The sequence below is a fragment of the Hemiscyllium ocellatum genome, chromosome 14 (genome assembly GCF_020745735.1).
Source record: "Hemiscyllium ocellatum isolate sHemOce1 chromosome 14, sHemOce1.pat.X.cur, whole genome shotgun sequence".
Taxonomy (NCBI): domain Eukaryota; kingdom Metazoa; phylum Chordata; class Chondrichthyes; order Orectolobiformes; family Hemiscylliidae; genus Hemiscyllium; species Hemiscyllium ocellatum.
The window spans coordinates 68,452,196-68,473,111 of NC_083414.1; the positions used below are offsets into that span (position 1 = coordinate 68,452,196).

Here is a 20,916-nt window from a genome sequence, read left to right on the forward strand (position 1 = left end):
GTCTTTCTGTTTAGGTCTGTGGTGCAAGAATTGGTGGACTGCGTTTATCAGGTTACTATTGTTCCTGAACATGTGGCATGGTTGTCCCTCCTTGACGTCTCGTAGTTTTGGAGTGCTACAGTGTGTTGTGGCTCATTGAATAACATCCTTTATGTAACTCCGTTTGTGAGTGTTGAGATGGTTGCTTCTGTAGCTGAGTATCTGTGTGTGGCTTTCCTGTAAATGTTAGTCTGCAGTTCTCCACTGGCTTTTAGTTCCACCATGATGTCCAAGAAAGGGAATCTGTTATTGTTCACTTCCTCATTGGTGAAGTTTATACTGATAAGGATGTTATGTGTTTTGTGGGTTATTCTAGTTTGTTGCGTTTTGTGATGATAAAGATATCATAGTGGACCTCTTATGTCGGACCTTACTACACCTTACGTTGGATCACTTGAAGCTTTCGTGGAAATGTGTTCCACTGTTACAACTGGCATGACTTAACTGGAAAGACTGTACTGGTAATCATGCCCCACTGTTCCAGATGCCTTCACAAGACTGCTATCCAGCACAAAAACAATTCATAATTCAGGTTTCGTCATTAATAGAAAATAACTATTTACTGTAATATACAACTTAAACAACTGGCAGGGAAAAAATGGATTTCCAATTTACTGTATAAACTTAAATTATACCATTTTAATACCCCACAACTACATACACATGAAGCCATATTGGCAGGCCAATAATAATTATACGCTTTAGACATAGTTAATATTATTGCTATGGTCAGCAAAGCACAACCAACAAAAAAACTGTAACAGATGCATTTTACCAGAGCTACCTGACAAGCTTTTACTAATACTGATATAGTATGTGGCACCCAGGTACATTAGACACACATACAGGAAATTTTATTCAAAAGGCCAAGCCAAATCCTACAGCACAAACACAATTGGCCAATAACACATTACATCACTGGCAACAAGGAAAGCATTAAAGAGGCACAAATGCAAACTCAATGAGGCTCAGAGACAACAAAGAAAATGGCAAATTTTAGATGAAGACCAAGTTTTCCATATTGTCAAAGGAAAAGATTTTGTCTATTTATCCTATCTATTGTCTACTTAGAGTCATAGAGATGTACAGCATGGAAACAGACCCTTCGGTCCTACCCGTTCATGCTGACCAGATATTCCAACCCAATCTAGTCCCACCTCCCAGTGCCAGGCCCATATCCCTCCAAACCCTTCCTATTCATAAACCCATCCAAATGCCTCTTAAATCTTGCAATTGTACCAGCATCCACCACATCCTCTGGCAGCTCATTCTATACACATACCACCCTCTGCGTGAAAAGGTTGCCACTTTGGTCTCTTTTATATCCTTCCCCTCTCACCCTAAACCTATGCCCTCTAGTTCCCTGATCCTAGGGAAAAGACTTTGTCTATTTATCCTATACATGTCCCTCATAATTTTGTAAACATCTATAAGGTCTCCCCTCAGCCTCCAACGCTCCAGGGAAAACAGCCCCAGACTGTTCAGCCTCTCCATGTAGCTCAGATCTTCCAACCCTGGCAACATCCTTGTAAATCTTTTCTGAACCCTTTCAAGTTTCACAACATCTTTCCGATAGGAAGGAGACCAGAATTGTATGCAATATTCCAACAGTGGTCTAACCAATGTCCTGTACAGCCGCAACATGACCTCCCAACTCCTGTACTCAATACTCTGACCAAGAATGGAAAGCATACCAAACACCTTTTTCACTATCCTATCTACCTGCGACTCCACTTTCAAGGAGCTATGAACCTGCACTCCAAGGTCTCTTTGTTCAGCAACACTCCTTAGGACCTTACCATTAAGTGTATGAGTCCTGCTAAGATTTGCTTTCCCAAAATGCAGCACCTCGGATTTATCTAAACGAAACTCCATCTGCCACTTCTCAGCCCATTGCCCCATCTGGTCTAGACCCTGTTGTAATCTGAGGTAACCTTCTTTATTGTCCACTATACCTCCAATTTTGGCGTCATCAGCAAACGTAGTAACTATATGCTCACATCCAAATCAACTATATAAATGATGAAAAGTAGTGAACCAAGCACCAATCCTTGTGGCACTCCACTGGTCACAGGCCTAGAGTCTGAATAAAACCCTCCACCACCACCTTCTGTCTTCTACCTTGGAGCCAGTTCTGTATCCAAATGGCAAGTTCTCCATGTATTTCATAGATCTAACCTTGCTCACCAGTCTCTCATGGGGCCTTTTTCCTCAGACAGTGATGGCTAGCACAAGAGGACACAGCTTTAATTTGAGGGGTGATAGACATAGGACAGATGTCAGCAGTAGTTTCATTAGTCTGAGAGTAATAAGGGCATGGAACGCACTGCTTGCAACAATAGTATACTTGCCAACTTTAAGGAGGAGATATGAGTACTGCAGATGCACCCTCACCCACCAACCCCACTGCCCTGTGGCTGAACACTTTAACATCCCCCTTCCTACACTCCATCAAGCACATGCAAGTGCAGGGCTTCCTCCGCCGCTAAATTGCTACCACCCAACGCCTGGAGGAAGAACGCCTTATATTCCACATTGGTACCCTGCAACCACATGGGATAAATGTGGATATCAACAGCTTCTTCATTTCCCCTCTCCCCATATTATTCCAGGCCCAAGCCCCCAACTCGGCACCACCCTCCAGACCGGCCCATCACTCCCCCCTTTGACCTATCACCTTCTTCCTCACCTTCATCCATCTATCGCTTTCTCAGCTACCTTCCCCTCAACCCCACTCCCCTCCCATTGATCTCTCAGCCCTGGCCCACAAGCCTCATTCCTGATGAGTGGCTTATGCCCAAAACATTAATTCTCCTGCTCCTTGGATGTTGCCTGACCTGCTGTGCTTTCCCAGCAACACACTCTCGAATCGACAACTTTAAGGGCATTGGACAGACATACGGATGAAAGTGAAATAGCATAGGATAGATGGGCTTCAGATTGGTTCCACAGGTCGATGCAACATCAAGGGCCAAAGGCCCTCTACTGCGCTGTAATGATCTATGTTCTATGAAATGTATTATCGAACTTAAACACAGGTTAGTAGCCTTGTATTAAAAAGAACAACTTAGACACTATCATTTTAAAAAGCCAAATACCGAATCTTGCCAACCATTAAGATTTACATTAGAAATACCCCACCCAGTCTGAAAACCTCTTTCAACACACTAATCCAGTTTGATTTCTGAACTTCATTCAACCATTACCAGCTATGCCTAATACTTCTGAGTGTAAAGGATGCTTAAATTAATCAGATAATACCTTTGACGAAATCAGATGCTCTTCATGTGAGTTAAATGACACACAGATTTGAATAATTCTGAAAGCTTTCACTGCAGCTCATTCATATTCATAGAGTCAGCAATTCATTTTATATATGTCCAAATAAGATCCTCAGTTTCAGATCTCAAGGAAAGCATAATCATTATCTAAAAATTTTATTTAAAAGGTAGAGTAATTGGAGTGTCCTGTACATGTATCATAGAAAGTTATCACGCAGGCACAGCATCAATGACAATGGCAACTGGGACACTGTCTTATATTGCGGGGTTAAAATACAAGGAGAAAGAAGTTACTACACTTATAGAGGTGTTGGCGAGACTACAGCTGGAGCAAAGCTTTAGTCTCCTTACCTAGGACTTACAGGATGTCAACAAAGGTTCACAGCTAGATTGATTCCTGTAAAGCACAGAAGAAATTGAGTAGAATGGAGACAGAATAGGAAGAGAGCATTTTAAAAAGCCAAATACTGAATTTTAGAGTTTCAAAAATTGAGAGATGATTTAATTAAAATGCACAACGTTCTTAAGAGTTTGCAGGGTAGAAACTGAATGGTTGTTTTGCTTGACTGAAGTGATCACAATCACAGGATAAAGGGCCAATCATACACAACTAACATTAGGACAGAACCTTCAGTATATTCTGTGATAGAGCATCCATAATTCTTCAAGACAAAGAATTCTAAACATTCACAATCCTTTGACGAACAAATGTCTCAACTCATTCCAAAATGGTCAGCCCCTTACTCTGAGCTCTATGCCCATGTTCTAGGATCCCCAATCATTATGTCTCTCCCTGATTGAGCCCTTTCAGATTTTTATATGTTTCAATTAGATCACCTTTTACTTGGCCTATCATTAGGATGGGTGGTTAAGTGTGAAGACTATTTTTAGTGTGGTGGGGTGCTGAAGTGTATAGTTACTCGGGAGTAATACATGGTTTTCATCTAACATTTCCTACTTAGCCATCCTGGTTGGCAAATCTGATGTTTCTAAACTTACAGATTCTAACTCAAAGTCAGAAATGTTCACACAGGTCTCAGGACATTAGCTATTAAAAGTTTAAACTGATTGGGTATTTCCATGGAATCAGCGTGTCAGGAGTTCTGATGTGTATCATTGGGCGACATCTCGTCACTAATTATTCAGAAACGGGAAGATCTGGGCTTATCTTGTGACTTTACTTCCGTATTCCTTGTGTCACTTTCTTGGTGGCCTTCTGTTGGTTTCTAAAAGACTCCACAAGTTTCTTTGCCACGTTATAACCTGTCCATTTAATTTAAACACAACTTTCTGCATAAATCTCTTAAATTTGATTTTTCAATTAAACATTTGTTAAACATTTGTTTAGTTATCATCATGCCTTTAAATCTATTTTCCCAAACAACCCTAGTCAGGCTATCCTCATACTCAAGTAATTTCCTTTATTGTTAAGCTTGAAATTCTTACAAATGGGAATATATTACTTTCAAACTTAAAATGGAATTTAAACATATCATGATCAATTTTCCCAAAGTGTCTGTTGAACAAACTCTGTATTATGCACAATGCTAGTTTAAAAATAGCTTTATCTCTAGCTGATCCCACAACATATTACTCTAAGTAATTGTCACAGAAGTGTTTCACAAACTCACGTTCCATGTCACTTTACCAAGTACTATCTATTTGGAATCTGTAATTTCCTGCACGGTCTTCGTCACAAGCTCTTTTTTTTTACCTTGTCCAACAGAATATCAATGTTTATAAGGTTACTCCACTTTTTTTTTCTGGCCTTGTTAATCATTATCTATTCACATTAATTCTACTTATTGAGATCCTGATCCAAGGTTATTTCTCACACCGATCCATATGTCATCGTTTACTATTAGGGCTACTATCCTTTTTCACTTCTGCCTGTCTTTTACAATTATTGTATACCTTGTAATATATTTTTCACAATCTTGGCCATCATGACTCTGTAATGGCGAGTAGCTCTGAGTCACTAACCTCTAATTGTGCGTGTATTTGATCTAACTAATTGCAAATACTTTCACATAAATACAGAACATAGAACAGTACAGTACAAGCCCTTCTGCCCACGATGTTGTGCCAAGCATTTAACTTAAGCTAAGATCAACCTAACCTATATACCCCTCAATTTACTGCCATCCATATGCTTGTCTCACAGTCACCTTAATGTCTCTGGACATAATATTCCAAGTGTGGTCTAACCAGGGTTTTGTAGAGCTGCAGGGCTGTCCCTTTTCACTATTGCCTTTTACATTGGTGATTGAACCATTGGCGGAGGCCATTCATAGCAATCCCAATATATCAACTCCAGAAATGAGGTCAAAATTACATAAGGTTTCATTGTGCATGGACGATGTCCTAATTTTTTTGTCAAATCCAGCAGTTTAGGTGCCTCGCCTGATACTATGCATCAATGCGTTTGACACCTTTTCGGGGTACAAACGATGGCTCAATGGTTAGCACTGCTGACTCACAGCACCAGGGACCTGGGTTCAATTCCCGCCTCGGGCAATTGTCTGTGTGGAGTTTGCACATTCTCCCTGCGTCTGCGTGGGTTTCCTCTGAGTGGTCCGGTTTCCTCTCACATTCCAAAGATGTGCAGGATAGGTGAATTGGCTATGCTATATTGCCCACAGTACTAGGTGCATTAGTCAGGGGTAAATGCTGGGGACTGGGTGGGTTGCTCTTTGGAGGGTCAGTGTGGACTTGTTGGGCCAAAGGGCCTGTTTCCACACTGTAGGGAATCTAATCTAATCTAATCATCAAGATTAATCTTGCAAAATCAGAGACTATGATTGTGAAGGTGCGAGGTCTTGAGGGCGAACATCGATTCCCATTTAAGTGGTCACAGGGGGGTTTTGTGTATTTGGGCATATTCATTACTCCAGTTCTGGATTGGCTGTTCAAAGCTAATTTTGTTCAATTGTTTGACAAAATCAAACAAGACCTTCAAAGATGGGAGGCGCTTCCGGTCTCATAGTTGGGTCAGATAGCGTCTTATTAAGATGAATATTCTCCCCTGTTTGTTATACCCTATATGGATGCTCCCCCTGGTTTTCAATAGGCAAATATTCAAGAGACTGAACGGATGGTTCAGTTCTTTTATTTGGCATCGTAAGCGGCCCCTCATTAAATTATTCAAAACAAAAAATTACACTTTTGACTGATCTGTCCAAATCCTACATAGAGAGGAGGGTGCTTAGTGCTAAGAGTACACTTTCTGTCAGCACTTTATATCATCAATTGGGGGGTGCCCCCCCCCCAGATGAGTTAATCGATTCTGCAGGGTGTGAGCGAGAGTGACCAAGGTGTTGTGATCTCTTCAGAGACATGGAAAGATATTTGGGAAAATGCAAGAAAGATATCAATTTGCAATAGGACCCATGCTTTACAACTGAAGATTCTCCAAAGGGTCACTTGGCTCCGGACTGTTTCTCAAAATTTAAACCAGGGGTATCTTCTACATGTCCCAAGTGTAAGGTCGTACTGGCCTCTTACCCATTGTCTCTGATCTTGTGGTAGGCATAAACATATGGGAGTGCTGTGGCGGGTGAAATGGAGAGGATTTTGGGTGTAAGGTTGGAGAAGGACCCGATTCTCCTCTTCTTGGCCTGCCCAGTGTGTTCCCTGCAGATGCGCACAAGAAAAAAATTTTCAACATCCTCACTTTCTGTGCAAGAAAGAGTATCTTACTAGGTTGGGTATCTGAAAGCCCCCCGGGCCTGTTGGGTTGGCAGAAGATTGTTATGGAGCATATCCCCTTGGATTTTCTTAGAATATGGTACAACATGAAACTGAGAATTTTTGTAAGACATGGCAGCCCTTTTTGGAATACCTGAACACCGATTTATCTGCCACACTAATAAGGGCTTTTATATAACCGTAATGGTTGTGTTTTACGAGTCCAATATCCAGGGAGGAGGAACTGCGAACGTATCGGTGCCTTGATTGGCTGGGTTGAGTTATTCCTATCTATTAGTTTTATTGTTGGCTTTTATTGATTAAATAGTTAGTTGGGTTTTTTTAATCATATATTTTTATATATATATTTACACATTTGTACATGAGGCCGGGTTGGAGTTTTCTTTTACTCTTTTGTGTTCTTTCTTTGTATTGTTTTGCATTTGTTGTAATATTTTAAAAATCTATTTTTTCAATAATAATATATTTTAAAAGAAAATACTGTCAATTTGAACTTTGTTGGAGAGAAACCATTGTGTCATAATGCCTATAGTGACAAACACAGAAGTACATACAACATTTAGGCAATGAATCACACTCTTAAAAAGGTGTCTTATAATAGCATCCTTGTTATGGTTAGAAATCAGGTACAGTCTTTAGCTAATTTGTCTAATTGCAATAGCTGAATTTAGAAATATAATGCATTTTTGTTTTTAGCCCAGAATTTTCCAATTTATATACTTGGATAGATTTCACACTGGAGCACAATTTACTAGCTCTTAAACCCAGATAGAGATTTATGATGGCCAAATGTTGAAAAACATATAAATAAGAAAACAGGAAAGATTTGCTTTGCTTATTATTCAACAAAAAAAAATCAGCAATGCAGTAAGAATACAACTGTCATTTTACAACAAAGTGAAAATTTTAAAAATCCCAACAAAATTGCCCTTCGTTCTTAACATGTTCATGCTGGATTTATGAGGGTCAGCAGATAAATTGAAACACCAAATTCTCTTCTAAGCCAATCATCATTCTGACTTGACAATATAGCACTGTTACTTCAATGTTACTGGGAGAAAAGTTTGGAGCTGTACCTATACCAAATGGACTGCAGAAGTTCAATGACGGCTTGGTCTGGACAATAAATGCTGGCTCAGCCAGTGATACCCAAAACATAAAATATAAAATATAAAAGAAAATAAAAGTGCACTCAGTTTGGATTCAGCGAGGGCTACTCAACTCCTGGCCTCATTACAGTCTTGCTCAAAACACGAACCAAAGAACTGAACTGAAGAGGTGAAGTGAGAATGACTGACATTGACATTATAGCAGCATTTGACAAAAAGTGACATCAAGGAGCTCAAGCAAAATTGAAGCTGATATGAATCAGGGAGAAAACTCTCTGATAATAGAAATCATATCAAGCACAAAGGAAGATGGTTACAATTGTCAAAGATCTCATTCGCAGTACATTTATTTCTGCAGGAGTTCATCAGGCTTGTATGAAAGACCCCATCACATGCAGTTGCTTCATTAATGACCTTCCCTCCACCATACGGCCATAAATGGGATTATTCACTGAAGACTCCACAACATTCAGCAGAATCTGAAACTCCTCAGATAGTTAAGAGATCTCTGGCTGGATGCAGCAAGAAATCCAGGAACAAAATCCAGGCTTTAATAAAAGCAAATATACTGCAGGTGTTAGAAATCTGAAAGAAAAACAGAAAACATTGGAGAAACTCAGCAGGTCTAGCAGTTGCAGAAGAAAGAGAGAGAAATAGAGTTAATGGTTTGAGGCCAGTATGACTCTTCAGAACTGGAATTCTATACCAGAGTCATACTATACTTGAAACTTTAACTCTGTTACTCTCTGAATAGGTGTTGCCAGACCTGCTGAGCTTTTCAAGTACTTAAAATTAAATTTCAAACATCCTGTCTTATGCTGATAAGTGACAACTAACATTTCGGTCACACAACTTCCAGGTAATTATCACCTCAAATTTAAAAAAAAGTGTGCACTCATTTTTCTTCACATTCAGTAGCATTACCATTACTGGATCCTCTGTTATCAACATAATGGAGATTATCATTGATTAGGTACAGAACTGGACCAACTATATAAATAGTGTGACTACAAAATTAGATCAGAGGCAGGGATTCAGTCTCACAGATAAACTCTTTATTACCATTTAATTAAATCATGGCTGATCTGTACAATAACTCCATACAGCCACCTAGATTCTGTAATTCATCACTTGCTTATTCATCAATGTCAGCATTGACACTGGCAGAACCTGAATCGCTTTTTTTTGAGGAATGCATGTTCTGTATTCATGTCCCTTTGTTCTCTTCCTTCTATTTACCATATTGAACTTCTCAATCACCTTTAACTCAATGAGACCATCCCACGATTATCTATATAATCTCTAATACAAGTCTTGTGTATGCAATTTGTGTTTCTCAGTAATTTAACTCTTTTACTCCCAGATTTCAGAGGATCCCTGATGTACTTCCTCTAAAACTACCTAACTATTGTAAGATATCCAGAACTGAACCTAATAGTCTGAATCTGAGTTAACCAGAGCTTTATATATCTGCAACATAACATACATGGCTTTGTAGGTCAAGCCTCTCAAGACAAAGACCAACATTCTACTAGCATTTTTAATTAGGTTTTGTACCTATTCACAATCAAAGTCAAACAGAAAATCTTTAGTACCACTCCCTGTCTTTGAGGTAGGCCATCAGCTGCCTGTAATTCTTTTGATTTGGCTGGTGCTACTCTAACAGATACCATTAGAACATGTCAGGTTAGAAACCCAAGACATCTTTTCTTCTTATAAAATGCCCAAATAAACCATCACCAGTAAATTTATAGTTAATTTTACGTGCTGCTGGCTACTATGAAGTTCTTTAATAAGGCTTACATTTCTGAAAGAGTAAAGGTTACTAGTGAGGCAAATAAAGGCAGTGAGGTATGAAACAAGAACAGAGAACGCTGGAGAAACTCTGCAGGTCTTGCAAGATCTTTGGAGACAGAACCTTAGTTAACTTTTCAAATCTGGTACAAGTCTTCTTCAGAGCCAGGTATGAACCCAGCATTGGAAATTACTAACTATGGAAATGCTGTCATAGGTTTTAGAAATAAAACATGACTCTACTATTCGAACAAGCCTGTCTGGATACTCATCACAAAAACAGATGTCAACCTCTTTACTATCAAAAAAATCCCCAAGTTTACAATCAAATGAATGCGTCAATTGAAGTGACTTGACATACTGATTTGTACCATGTGCTTTGAATGACCGTTAAATAAGTCTCAAACCACACAAACCGTTCTGAATAAACCAGGTAAGCTAAGTCAAATGAGTGAAGTCTTACAGAAGACTTATGACATGCATTAACTTCAAATTTGAATTTAGACCGAACTGGAAACCAAAGCCTCCCATTAAACAGAAGTGTAGCCAAGAACGTATTTCTTATAAATCACATTGGATATCCTTAAAAGTTCTGGAGTGGCACGTCCCATATACAAACTATATAGAGCATCTGAAATTAACATCAATGAATCACAATTCTTTGACATCTCAGTAGTTTGATATTCTGCAATTTCCCTCATGTAGAATTCTTGGATTGCAGAAGTAAAGCATTTAGCAAGAATAAAGGAATTAAAACCGGAACCAAAGTCAACACCTGTTCTGGTGGATCTAAGCTTTACTGAATAGAAAGGTACAACTTAACATGTTTTACATAGCATTTTGGATATAGCATCTGTGAGTATACAATTTAAAATCTTTAGTTTACACATTACAATCTAAATATAACTTGAACTCAATATAATATTCTGGCTACTTTAGATTACTTACAGTGTGGAAACAGGCCCTTTGGCCCAACCAGTCCACACCGACCTGCCGAAGCACAACCCACACAGACCCATTCCCCTACATTTATCCCTTCACCTAACACTACGGGCAATTTAGCATGGCCAATTTACCTGGGAGGAAACCGGAGCATCCGGAGGAAACTGGTGGAGGAAACGGGGAGAACGTGCAAACTCCACACAGTCAGTCGCCTGAGGCAGGAATTGACCCCAGGTCTCTGGCGCAGGGAGGCAGCAGTGCAAACCACTGCGCCACCTTGCCGCCCACTATTGTCACAAAAACCCTACGTCACCTTGTGAAGCAGTTTTACGTGCAACAGTAACATTTAAATTATCCAGATCTTCATTCTTACTGTACTTCATTAAGTTTTAGCTCCTGTTACTCCTCAGTATTCCTGTAACAGATCACCTCAAAAATTCAGTTGATGCATTATGTAAAAGAAGTACTTGAGCATGGGAACAAATGAATGAAAATTTGCAAGTTATTTTCTTTAAGAACTCTCAATATGTTTCATGCTACATTACGTCTGGAGATTGAAACATTCACCCAATTGTTTTTAGAAAATATTGCAAATGAGTTGCACTTATAAACAATTCATGCAAAATTTATCACAACTGGTAAAAATAAAAGTTGTTACATACTTACCACATACAACTGTTTCCAGAGCATTATCCATTCTTGTAATGTGGCTGTGACCTCAGTAACAATGGAATCTTCCACTGGAACTACAGTCTCAAACTGGCTGCAAAACAAAACACAGGCATTAAACAATCTCACATCTCCACAATATAAAATACAATAAATATTTGTCTTAGAATATTTTGTAATTGCTTATTCTAACAACTGTGGAGCAAAATTAGAAAGAAGAGTTTAGGCAAATGGAAATGTTCTCCAATTTACCTCCTCCAAAAACTCAAACTGGCCTCTTGCATCATCAACAGCACATTTTCAATTTACAATTTTTCTGTTCTTCCATCATTTCTGAACAAGTTGAGAATGGAAGCATGAAATTACAAAATCTTATAATTTCTAAGAGATATTTAAAAGATTAACTGATCTGTGAGAACTATGACAAATGGATTTAAATGTAGGCAAATGTGAGGTCAACCACTTTGGACATTAAACATTTTTAAAACATAATATCTTTTAAATGCTAGAAGAGCAGAGCAAGAAATTGCTTTTAAAGTAGTGGATAGGAGGTACAAAGAGAGATGGAATTTTATCTTTGAGATGGATATTGGTGGTTCAACAGTTTACTGACACTTCAGCTCATCTCCTATACGAAGATATAAAAGCAAAATACTGTGGATAATGGAAACCTGCAATTAAAAACAGAAAATTCTGGAGAAATCAGCAGGTTTGGCAGCATCTGTGGAGAGAAACCAAGTTATTGTTACAAATCCAATATTGAATCTTCTTCATATTCAAAATGTTAACTGTTTCTCTCTCTCTCCACAGATGCTGCAAAATCTGATTCTCCAGTATTTTTTGCTTTTATTTCCTTTGTGAAGGTGCACACTACCTTATTTCCATGCTAGGAAAGCAAATTTCTGATGGAGGTTTCAACCTTACTGAGACTTCAAAGTTGGTGGGTCTAGGTGCAAAGGAAGGAAAATCACATTGCAGTGCTTTCTCTGATGCTACTGCTAGGAGATAACATTGATGAAAAGACAGCTAACCCACTACTTTAAAATAATCTTGATCTCTTCTCGTGAGAGTAGTGGACTTAATTTCTCCCTGTACAAGATAGTATCAGGTTTTTAACTTGTCAAACTGATCCAGGAGGAGCCCAATCTAATATCCAAATGTCCTGCTGGCTGCTTTCATTACTCACGTGACTTCTACACACAGAATTGACCCATTTAATCCCTTGCATCTGCTGTTATATCAGTGTCTGAATCCTGAAGCAACTATGATCAGAAACAGTTTAGCATATGCTTTCTACAAGTAAACTTCAATTCCAAACCTCTAATTCTACCAGATTGCTAAAGATGCAAATAAATTGTGTCAAGTTCTAGCAGACCAAGCTAGTTCGCATTCTACATAGTTATCATGATCCTGCAGACTTCATGATCCTATGGTCATGAAATAAGCAAAAGAAAGACCATTTATGTTGTAAAATCTGCAAGACAACTATCAGCTCAAGCCACATTGATACTTTTATGTAGGAGCACAATGCTGTTCCTTTTGTCTTCTCGACCTTGCAAGAAAAGACAATGTATAATACAAGGGGATGGACCATACCAGTAGTGGGACACCATTGCTGAGGTCATTACAGACTGTGTAAAAGATGTTGTGGCAGCTTGGGTGTCCTGTCTCTGAGTACTGGAGACAGTCTCTTATCCCAGGTGCAACTGATCTATGATGAGTCACACAAGAGCTTGTTTTTGTTGGTGACCTCATGGGGGGAGGATGACAGATAAGCCACTGATGAAGAGGTAAAGGGGAGGAAATGAATTAAAGTCAAGTTGATGGAATATGCATGTACGACTGCAGGTATTACAGTCTCAAGGCAAGCATCATACCGCTGAATGCAGAGCACTGGTGTGGATGGTGGGATGGTGACATGTTGCAAAGCCATTAATCAAAAGTTAACTCTCATCAAGTCTTAAACAGCTCTATTCAGTGTGCAACCATTCCTTAGGCATCAAGTGGAGGAAAAGATATCTGGCCACTCATTGTTACATCAGACAAGTGCCCAACAAACTGAAATGCAGATATCTGCATATTGGTGGGTTATTGTGTGCAATTAGAATTGGGGTCATTGGACGAGACACGCAACACAAGAGTGCATAAGGTGGTGCTGGAATCAGATACATTTGTGGACAATTAATGTGGAGTAGGAAAAGAGTTTGGCAGTGACAGTGATGCTGCAGCACATATTAAGGAAGAAGTCACTGTTTGATTTTCAGTACCTGGAATAGCTACAGAAGATATGTGCACGTCTGAAGGAATTTCCAGAGGTATTGCAAGCTCATTCTTTGTAAGTAATGGAGTCCAGTACTCAAGTCCAAATACTTGAGTACATAAGCTTTTTCTAGGAGAGAATGACCAACCTTCTGAAGAGCAACATACTGCATACATTATTTGCTGCTGCATCAGCATAAAACTCTGCACGGGTATGAGGTACATTAACTACTCTGAACCAGTCTGTTCACAACATGAGTATTATTCTCCATGGGTGATATGTGGAGCTACTTCTGCAAAGCTGGTCATTTGTGCTGGTGACATACTGCCTGGATTGGCAACTGAGCTGACTTTCACTTGGCTGCCTGAAAATGTAGCCAGGGCTGAGGAGAAAGTGGAGGATACTGGGCAACTTCTGACACACTCCTCTTGCGTGGCTTTCCTTAAGTGAGCCAGCAACAGGAATCTCAGTGACTGCCCCTGAAGACAGGCAAGCAGTGCAACCACAGGCAGGACCTTTATGGGTCACCAAGGCTGGCTAATACTTTCCTCATAGGCACACAGGGAGAGAGGTAAGCACCTACCAACACAGGGAGCACAAGATTGTCTCATTATTGTGACTACTAAATGTTAAATGGTTAACTGGAATTGGAATTTTGGATTGATATTGTAAATACATACACTACCTACTCAGTTGGTTTTCAATATTCATTAATTTATCAAGACAGGATTACGATACCTCCTAAAAGGCTAAATAAGATTCTTCCAGTCCCAGCTGAGACGAACTATACTCCATCCTTCTGTAATGTTAGGAATATGAAGGATAGTTCACTGGATATCCTCCACTTCAAGTGCAAGCTAGTTTCCTTGCCTTCCATGTGTTGTACTGTGAACTCCTCATGGTTGCTCAGGTTGCTTTAGGAAATCCCTGTTGACATGGGAATCATGTATGGACATCATCACCAGATTTCAGCCATGCCCTGAACTGATAATCTTTTCATTAGCTTCTGATTCTGATCCCCTTAGCCTCCTCTTTTTCCACATCATCCTCTCATAACATACAGCCTTCCTTAAGATATACCCTTTTAAGCTGCAAGCCTTTATTTACATCATATTTTGTAGGATACAGCTTACAACGATGGCCTTGGAGACAAGCCAGATAAATATTGCATAAACACTCTAGAATGTTCAGGGATTCAAAAGCACATCTTTGATAGTCCAATTAACTGTTCAATGATGATCCGTGTCTGAATACAGCTTTATTCAGCTTTATCATTGGACTATTTAAACTATCAGGGGAATGCCAGCTTCTCAAAAGGACAATGTTCTGAAGAACAGTCATTTTGGACTCAATGTTAACATTTTGTTTCTCTCTCAACAGATGCTGCCAGATCATGAGTTTCATCAGTATTCTCTATGTTTGTTTCCTCAAAAGGTAGCCCATGCCACCAGGTTGCCAGTCACATACCTGGGGAATGAAATGGAATATCTGAGGCAAGTATAACTTCACAGAGTGAAGACATTGTAACAATTGTTGGGAATTGAGCAAAAAAAGTGCAGAGATATTTGCCTGTGATCTTCCACTACCTGAACATCAACAGATGTCTCTTACTTAGAGTCAGAGTCATATAGCACTGAAACAAACCCTTCGGTCCAACCAATCCATGCCAAACATAATCCCAAACTAAACTAGTCCCACCTGCCTACTCCTGGCCCATATCCCTCCAGACCTTTCCTATTCATGTATCTATTCAAATGTCTTTTAAACGTTGTAATTGTACCCACATTCACCACTGCCCCAGGAAGTTCATTACACATGTGAACCACCTTCTATGTAATAAATATGCCTCTCATGTCTCTTTTAAAATCTATCTCTGTTCACCTTAAAAATGGCCGCCAACATTCAAGCCTGTTGAGGTGCTCTAATAAACATATGTGCAACTGATTAATCCTTGTAACTGAGAAAATTTGAAGGCCCTGTTGAGGCGCAATGGTAGTTTCTTACCCCTGGACCAGGAGGCCTAGGTTCAAGTCCCACTTGCTCCAGGAGGTGTGTAATTACATGTCTGAATAGGTTGATTAGAAAAATAGGTTAAATAAATTGGAAAAAAAAGGAAATTTGACTGTGTAGTCCTCTTGTGGTATAATGGTAACAATCCTACCCCTAAATGAGGAGACCCAGGTTCAAGTCCCACCTGCTCCAGAGGTATATAATAACATCTCTGAACAAGCTGACGCTAGAACTTTATGGTGCCCACTTTATTGCCATGCACCTGAGATGACATGCAAACTATTCCTTCCCTCTTCTAGCACAATTAAAGGGCCATCAATTTGAACACACCCAACCCCCTACCCTATCCCTGTATTCCTGCACTTTCCAGAAAACTACAGGCCATTTAGCATGGCCAATCCACCAAACCTGCATATGTTTAGACTGTGAGAGCACTCAGAGGAAATCTGTAAAGAGGCATGGAGAACATGCAAAATCCACCCAGACAGTCACCTAAGGCTGGAATCAAACTGGTATCCATGGTGCAATAAAGCAGCAGTGCTAATCACTGAGTATGTATGTTTGAACAATTTTGAATTAGGGTTTCACTCTCAGTCCACAGTCCATCAGCTTTTGCAGCAAATAATGTGTTTCTGAAGAAATCGTTTATTGCCATGTTGGGAACGAAGCACATCAAAGAATGATCAATTTGTACTGAATGTAATTTAAACGTTCTAAACAAGGTAGTGTGCAGATTGCTTCGTATTTATTCATGCTTATTTGAAAGCAAGCTTCTTGAAATCTATGAACCACAGCAAAAGTTCTACAGATCCAGATAATGTCTTAGAAGTTCTCAGTTTTGCATGCAACACACCATCCAGCAGCATTACACATGATTCACATCAGAATTGGTTACATTGCAATTATCCTCAGTATGTCCATGTAAAGCTTGCATAACTATTTGTTCTTGTGGGATTTGTCAAAAATTGGGTTTTGTTTAAAATAAAATAGTGTTCATAATAGTGAAGTTATATTGCGCTGATTATGCCGTACCACAGGTGTCCCCCGCTATCCAAAAATACAGCATTCCTATGAAACTGTTCGTAAGCTCAAATGGTGTAAAGCGAAGAAGCAATTACCATTAATTCATATGGGAGAATTTTTTGAGCATTCCCAGACCCAAAAAATAACCTACCAAATCATATCAAATAACACATAAAACCTAAACTAACACTAACATATAGTAAAGGCCATTGGGGGTTGGGGTGGTGGGAAGCACAGGATACATCTTGCTAACAGATGCACAAAATAAATTCAGATAAAGCACAGATGCTCACAGACACAGTTCAAAGCTATGGGAGCTTGATATTGAGTATAATTCCCGGGGAAGGTGCTTGGCAATGCCACTCTCGCTGTACAAACTTTTTAGCGAAACAGATACTAAAGTAGGTCTTATGAAAAAAAGTGAACTGGCATAAAGAGAACGTTCGGAAAGCGGAGGATGCCTGTAATGTGGTACTAACACCTTTGAATGGACATCATAGCTATTAATGCAATGGGTATTTGGCTATTTGATTATACTTCAAGTAACACAGAACAGTACAGTACAGGCCCTTCAGCACTCAGCGTTGTGTTCACCTTTTATCCTACTCTAAGATCAAATTAACCTAAATACCCTACATTTTACTAACATACATCTGCCTATTCAAGGATCCCTTAAATGTCCTTAATGTATCTGACTCTAAAACCACTGGTGGCAGTGCATTCCACACACCCACCGCTCTCTGTGTAAAGAACCTAACTCTGACATCTCCCCTAACCCTTCCTCCAATCACCATTAAATTATATCTCCTCATGATAGCCATTTCCACCTGGGAAAAAGTCTCAGGCTATCCACTCAATCTATGCCTCTCATCATCTTGTACATCACTATCAAGTCACCTCTCAACCTTTTTTGCTCCAATGAGAAAAGCCCAAATTCCCTCAACCTTTCTTCATGATACATGCCCACTAGTTCAGATAGCATACTGGTAAATCTCCTCTGCAACTCTCCAAAGCTTCCACAGCCTTCCTATAATGAGGCCAGCAGAACTGAACACAATATTCCAAGTGTGGTCTAACCTGGGTCTGTAGAGCTGCAGCATATCCTCATTGCTCTTAAACTCAATCCCCCTGCTAATGAAAGCCAACACACCATACATCTTCTTAACAACCTTATTGACTTGGTGGCAACTTTGAGGGAACTATAGACTTGGAAACCAAGATCTCTCTGTTCCCCCACACTGCCAAGAATCTTGCCTTTAACCCTGTAATCTGCATTCAAATTTGATGTTCAAAATGAATCACGTCACACTTTTTCAGGTTGAACTCCATCTGCCACTTCTCTGCCCTGCTCTGCAACCTGTCAATGTCCCATTGTAACCTACAACAACCCTCAACACTATCCACAACTACACTCACCTTCGTATCATCTGCAAACCTACTCACCCACCCTTGCACTTCATCATCCAAGTCATTTATAAAAATGACACAGCGCAGAGGTCTCAGAACATTCAATTGAAATTCATTATAAGTTGCTATCAGTATGAAGAATACCCAAAAGCTGTTGGTACAAACTGCTGCAAAAGCACTCTGCATTTAATATTTGAGAGGACTTAAATTTTAAAGCATTGTGGAAAATGGATTTATTTCAAGTTTTGAAGAAATACCTGCAGTGGTTTCTTTCAAGGAGATCCACTTAAAGTTCAGTGAACATTAGAAATTTATTTTAACAAGGCTTCTTGTAAATCACATAACTGACAATAACTACTTCATTATAGACCTCTTCTGGGGCTGTTTTTTGAACTGTGACTGGCTTGGTGAAGTTTCTTTTAGCTGATTCAGTTAGAGGAGAAACCATGAAGAACCAACTGAGCTGGGAAAGCATTCTCAGAACAAGCTATCCAGTTGACCATTCTTATTTGTGAAAAGAAACCCCTCTTGTTAACTTCAGGGGAGACCTTATTTGCTCTTTTGAAAGAGTGAGAGAAGAAACATCTGAACACCATTTTTTCTCAGCAATCTGCGTTTGTCAGATTTTAACCATGCATGATTCGTGATTGACTACCTGTGCCAGAATATCAGACTCTAGAACATCCACCAGTTATCCTTTTGCTTTCAAAAACCCCCATTAGTTAAAATATTCTTTTCCCCCCAGAAAACCAATCCTTGGAGAAACCAGTTTCTTTCTTCCTCTTCTTAAAGAAAAGAAATGTTTGTAGATGTTTGTGTGCTTTGGGGATATTTACAGAGATAAGCATTTATATTTCAATATTGATTGGGTGAGTTATCCATTTATTCCATCTTCATGAATTAGGTTTTGTTTTGATGACAATCACGTTATTGTGCTCATCAAGAAACCATGTTAATAGTAATGTTGTTTAAAGATTAGGTAGATAAGGTACTTAGTTTGCCATTCTGGTAACGAGAAGAAGTGTTTTTATTTTATGTTGTGACTCACGGAACACCAATGTTGCACTCCTTCAATCTTTGCTGCAATGGCAAGTAGCAATGCCAATTACTATGTATTTTGTAAGGGCATGAAGGTCAATCTGAAGAATTTACCAGTTTCAGTCTGTGGCATGCACAATGATTTTGTTATGCATTGGAAGAGGGCAGCCACTGTAGAACCATTAGTTCCCATGCCATCAGCCACCCCTGCCCTTCATAAAAGCCACTTTTTAAGTAAGAGTACTCCATTTTGAAGTACCCATTCCCTTACTTACCTTCCATTGTTGCCTGTTATTGCTTCCAATCTGGAAGGCAGGCAAACGACTGATGTTCCACCTTCAAGACTGAGACCACCGCCCTTAATTGGACAGCGAGTCCATCTTCTGGCCATTAACTGGCCACCCTGGGGAAAATCATAATGAGTGACTGTTTCCATTAAGTGGAATGTGGCACGAAAGGATTTTCTGGATCCCACAGATAGGGAGACACATGGATTGTGGGGTTACTAAGTTTGGCAGGAGCCAGAATTTAAATGTTTCAATGGAAGAATAAATTCCAAGATTAAGTCAGTAGTGTGTTATACTCTTAGTACTTAAGTATGCAATGAACACTTATTCGCTTAAAATGTTTTATAATTAAATTTCATCAAGGTAAAGGCAGCAATGCACAAGAATCTGATAGCATCCAAAGCAGGTTGATGTAAAGGTGATGGGCACAAAGAAGGGATGCAGGAGAAAGGAAGCTTGTATAGAATCTTGGGACCAACAAAGGTGTGCCGGAACTGATGGGGTGAGGAGTTGATTGGAGTAGTGCCTTAGGCATAGAGAAGAGAGAAGAGTGTATCATACTGGGGTTCTTACATTGCAAGAGTTTTGATTGTAGACAAATGAAGGTTTGAAAATCTCACTGGTTAGCCATGGCTGAAATCCATGGTCACGTGTTCTCATCTCTTTGCCTACCTTCTTCACACAGTTCAATTGCTGGAGCACCGATGCATCTCATACACTCAATATACTTGCAATCTTGAGAGCTGGAGAAGAAGGTAAAACGAAGAAGGAGCTTTGTCGTCAGAAACAGACAGCAATATCAACAGCAAACAGCAGAGAGAGGGTAGTCAAGATGCAGCCATTCAGAGAAGCCATCATAGAAGATGAACGCTAGCATTTTGAAGAGGAGCTTTGAATGTTAAGCACAGTCGCTCTTTTTGCTGAGGATTTTTTCTTAATATAGCCCACAAGTAGCTGCAGCATTGGAAGCTGACAACTTCACCAAAGAAAAGTTTGTCTCATCGCCAAATCTGAATTTTTATTTAGAATAATATGGGAAACAAGCAAAAGCGTGGAAGTGATGCAAAGTTACATCATTGTCAACAACATATGACAGTTAAAATTCTCCCAAACGTGACCATCTAATCCACTTTTCAATATGACCTTGGGACTCAGAAGCCGACAGAATAAACCCGGCCATAATTCATCACTGGAACTCAAAACTGATCGCAGGTTACATGTATCTATTATCTATTTAAAAACGCTTTATCTCCTTCTCTTCATGAGGACACTATCAAGACTTATCACATGGAGAACAAGACACAGAAATCTTACCAGTCTACAATATCCCAAAGTGCAAGATTTATGCA

At 39.5% G+C, this 20,916-nt stretch overlaps 1 protein-coding gene across 1 annotated transcript in view; it reads right to left on the bottom strand.

Annotated features, from left to right (window-relative positions):
• Positions 1 to 20,916, bottom strand: part of dock3 (dedicator of cytokinesis 3) — a 721,249-nt gene that overhangs the window by 645,161 nt on the left and 55,172 nt on the right. The window contains exon 5 of the mRNA XM_060835046.1: positions 11,540 to 11,636. Within this exon, the coding sequence (XP_060691029.1) occupies positions 11,540 to 11,636 (97 nt within the window). The remainder of the gene's footprint in view (positions 1 to 11,539; positions 11,637 to 20,916) is intronic.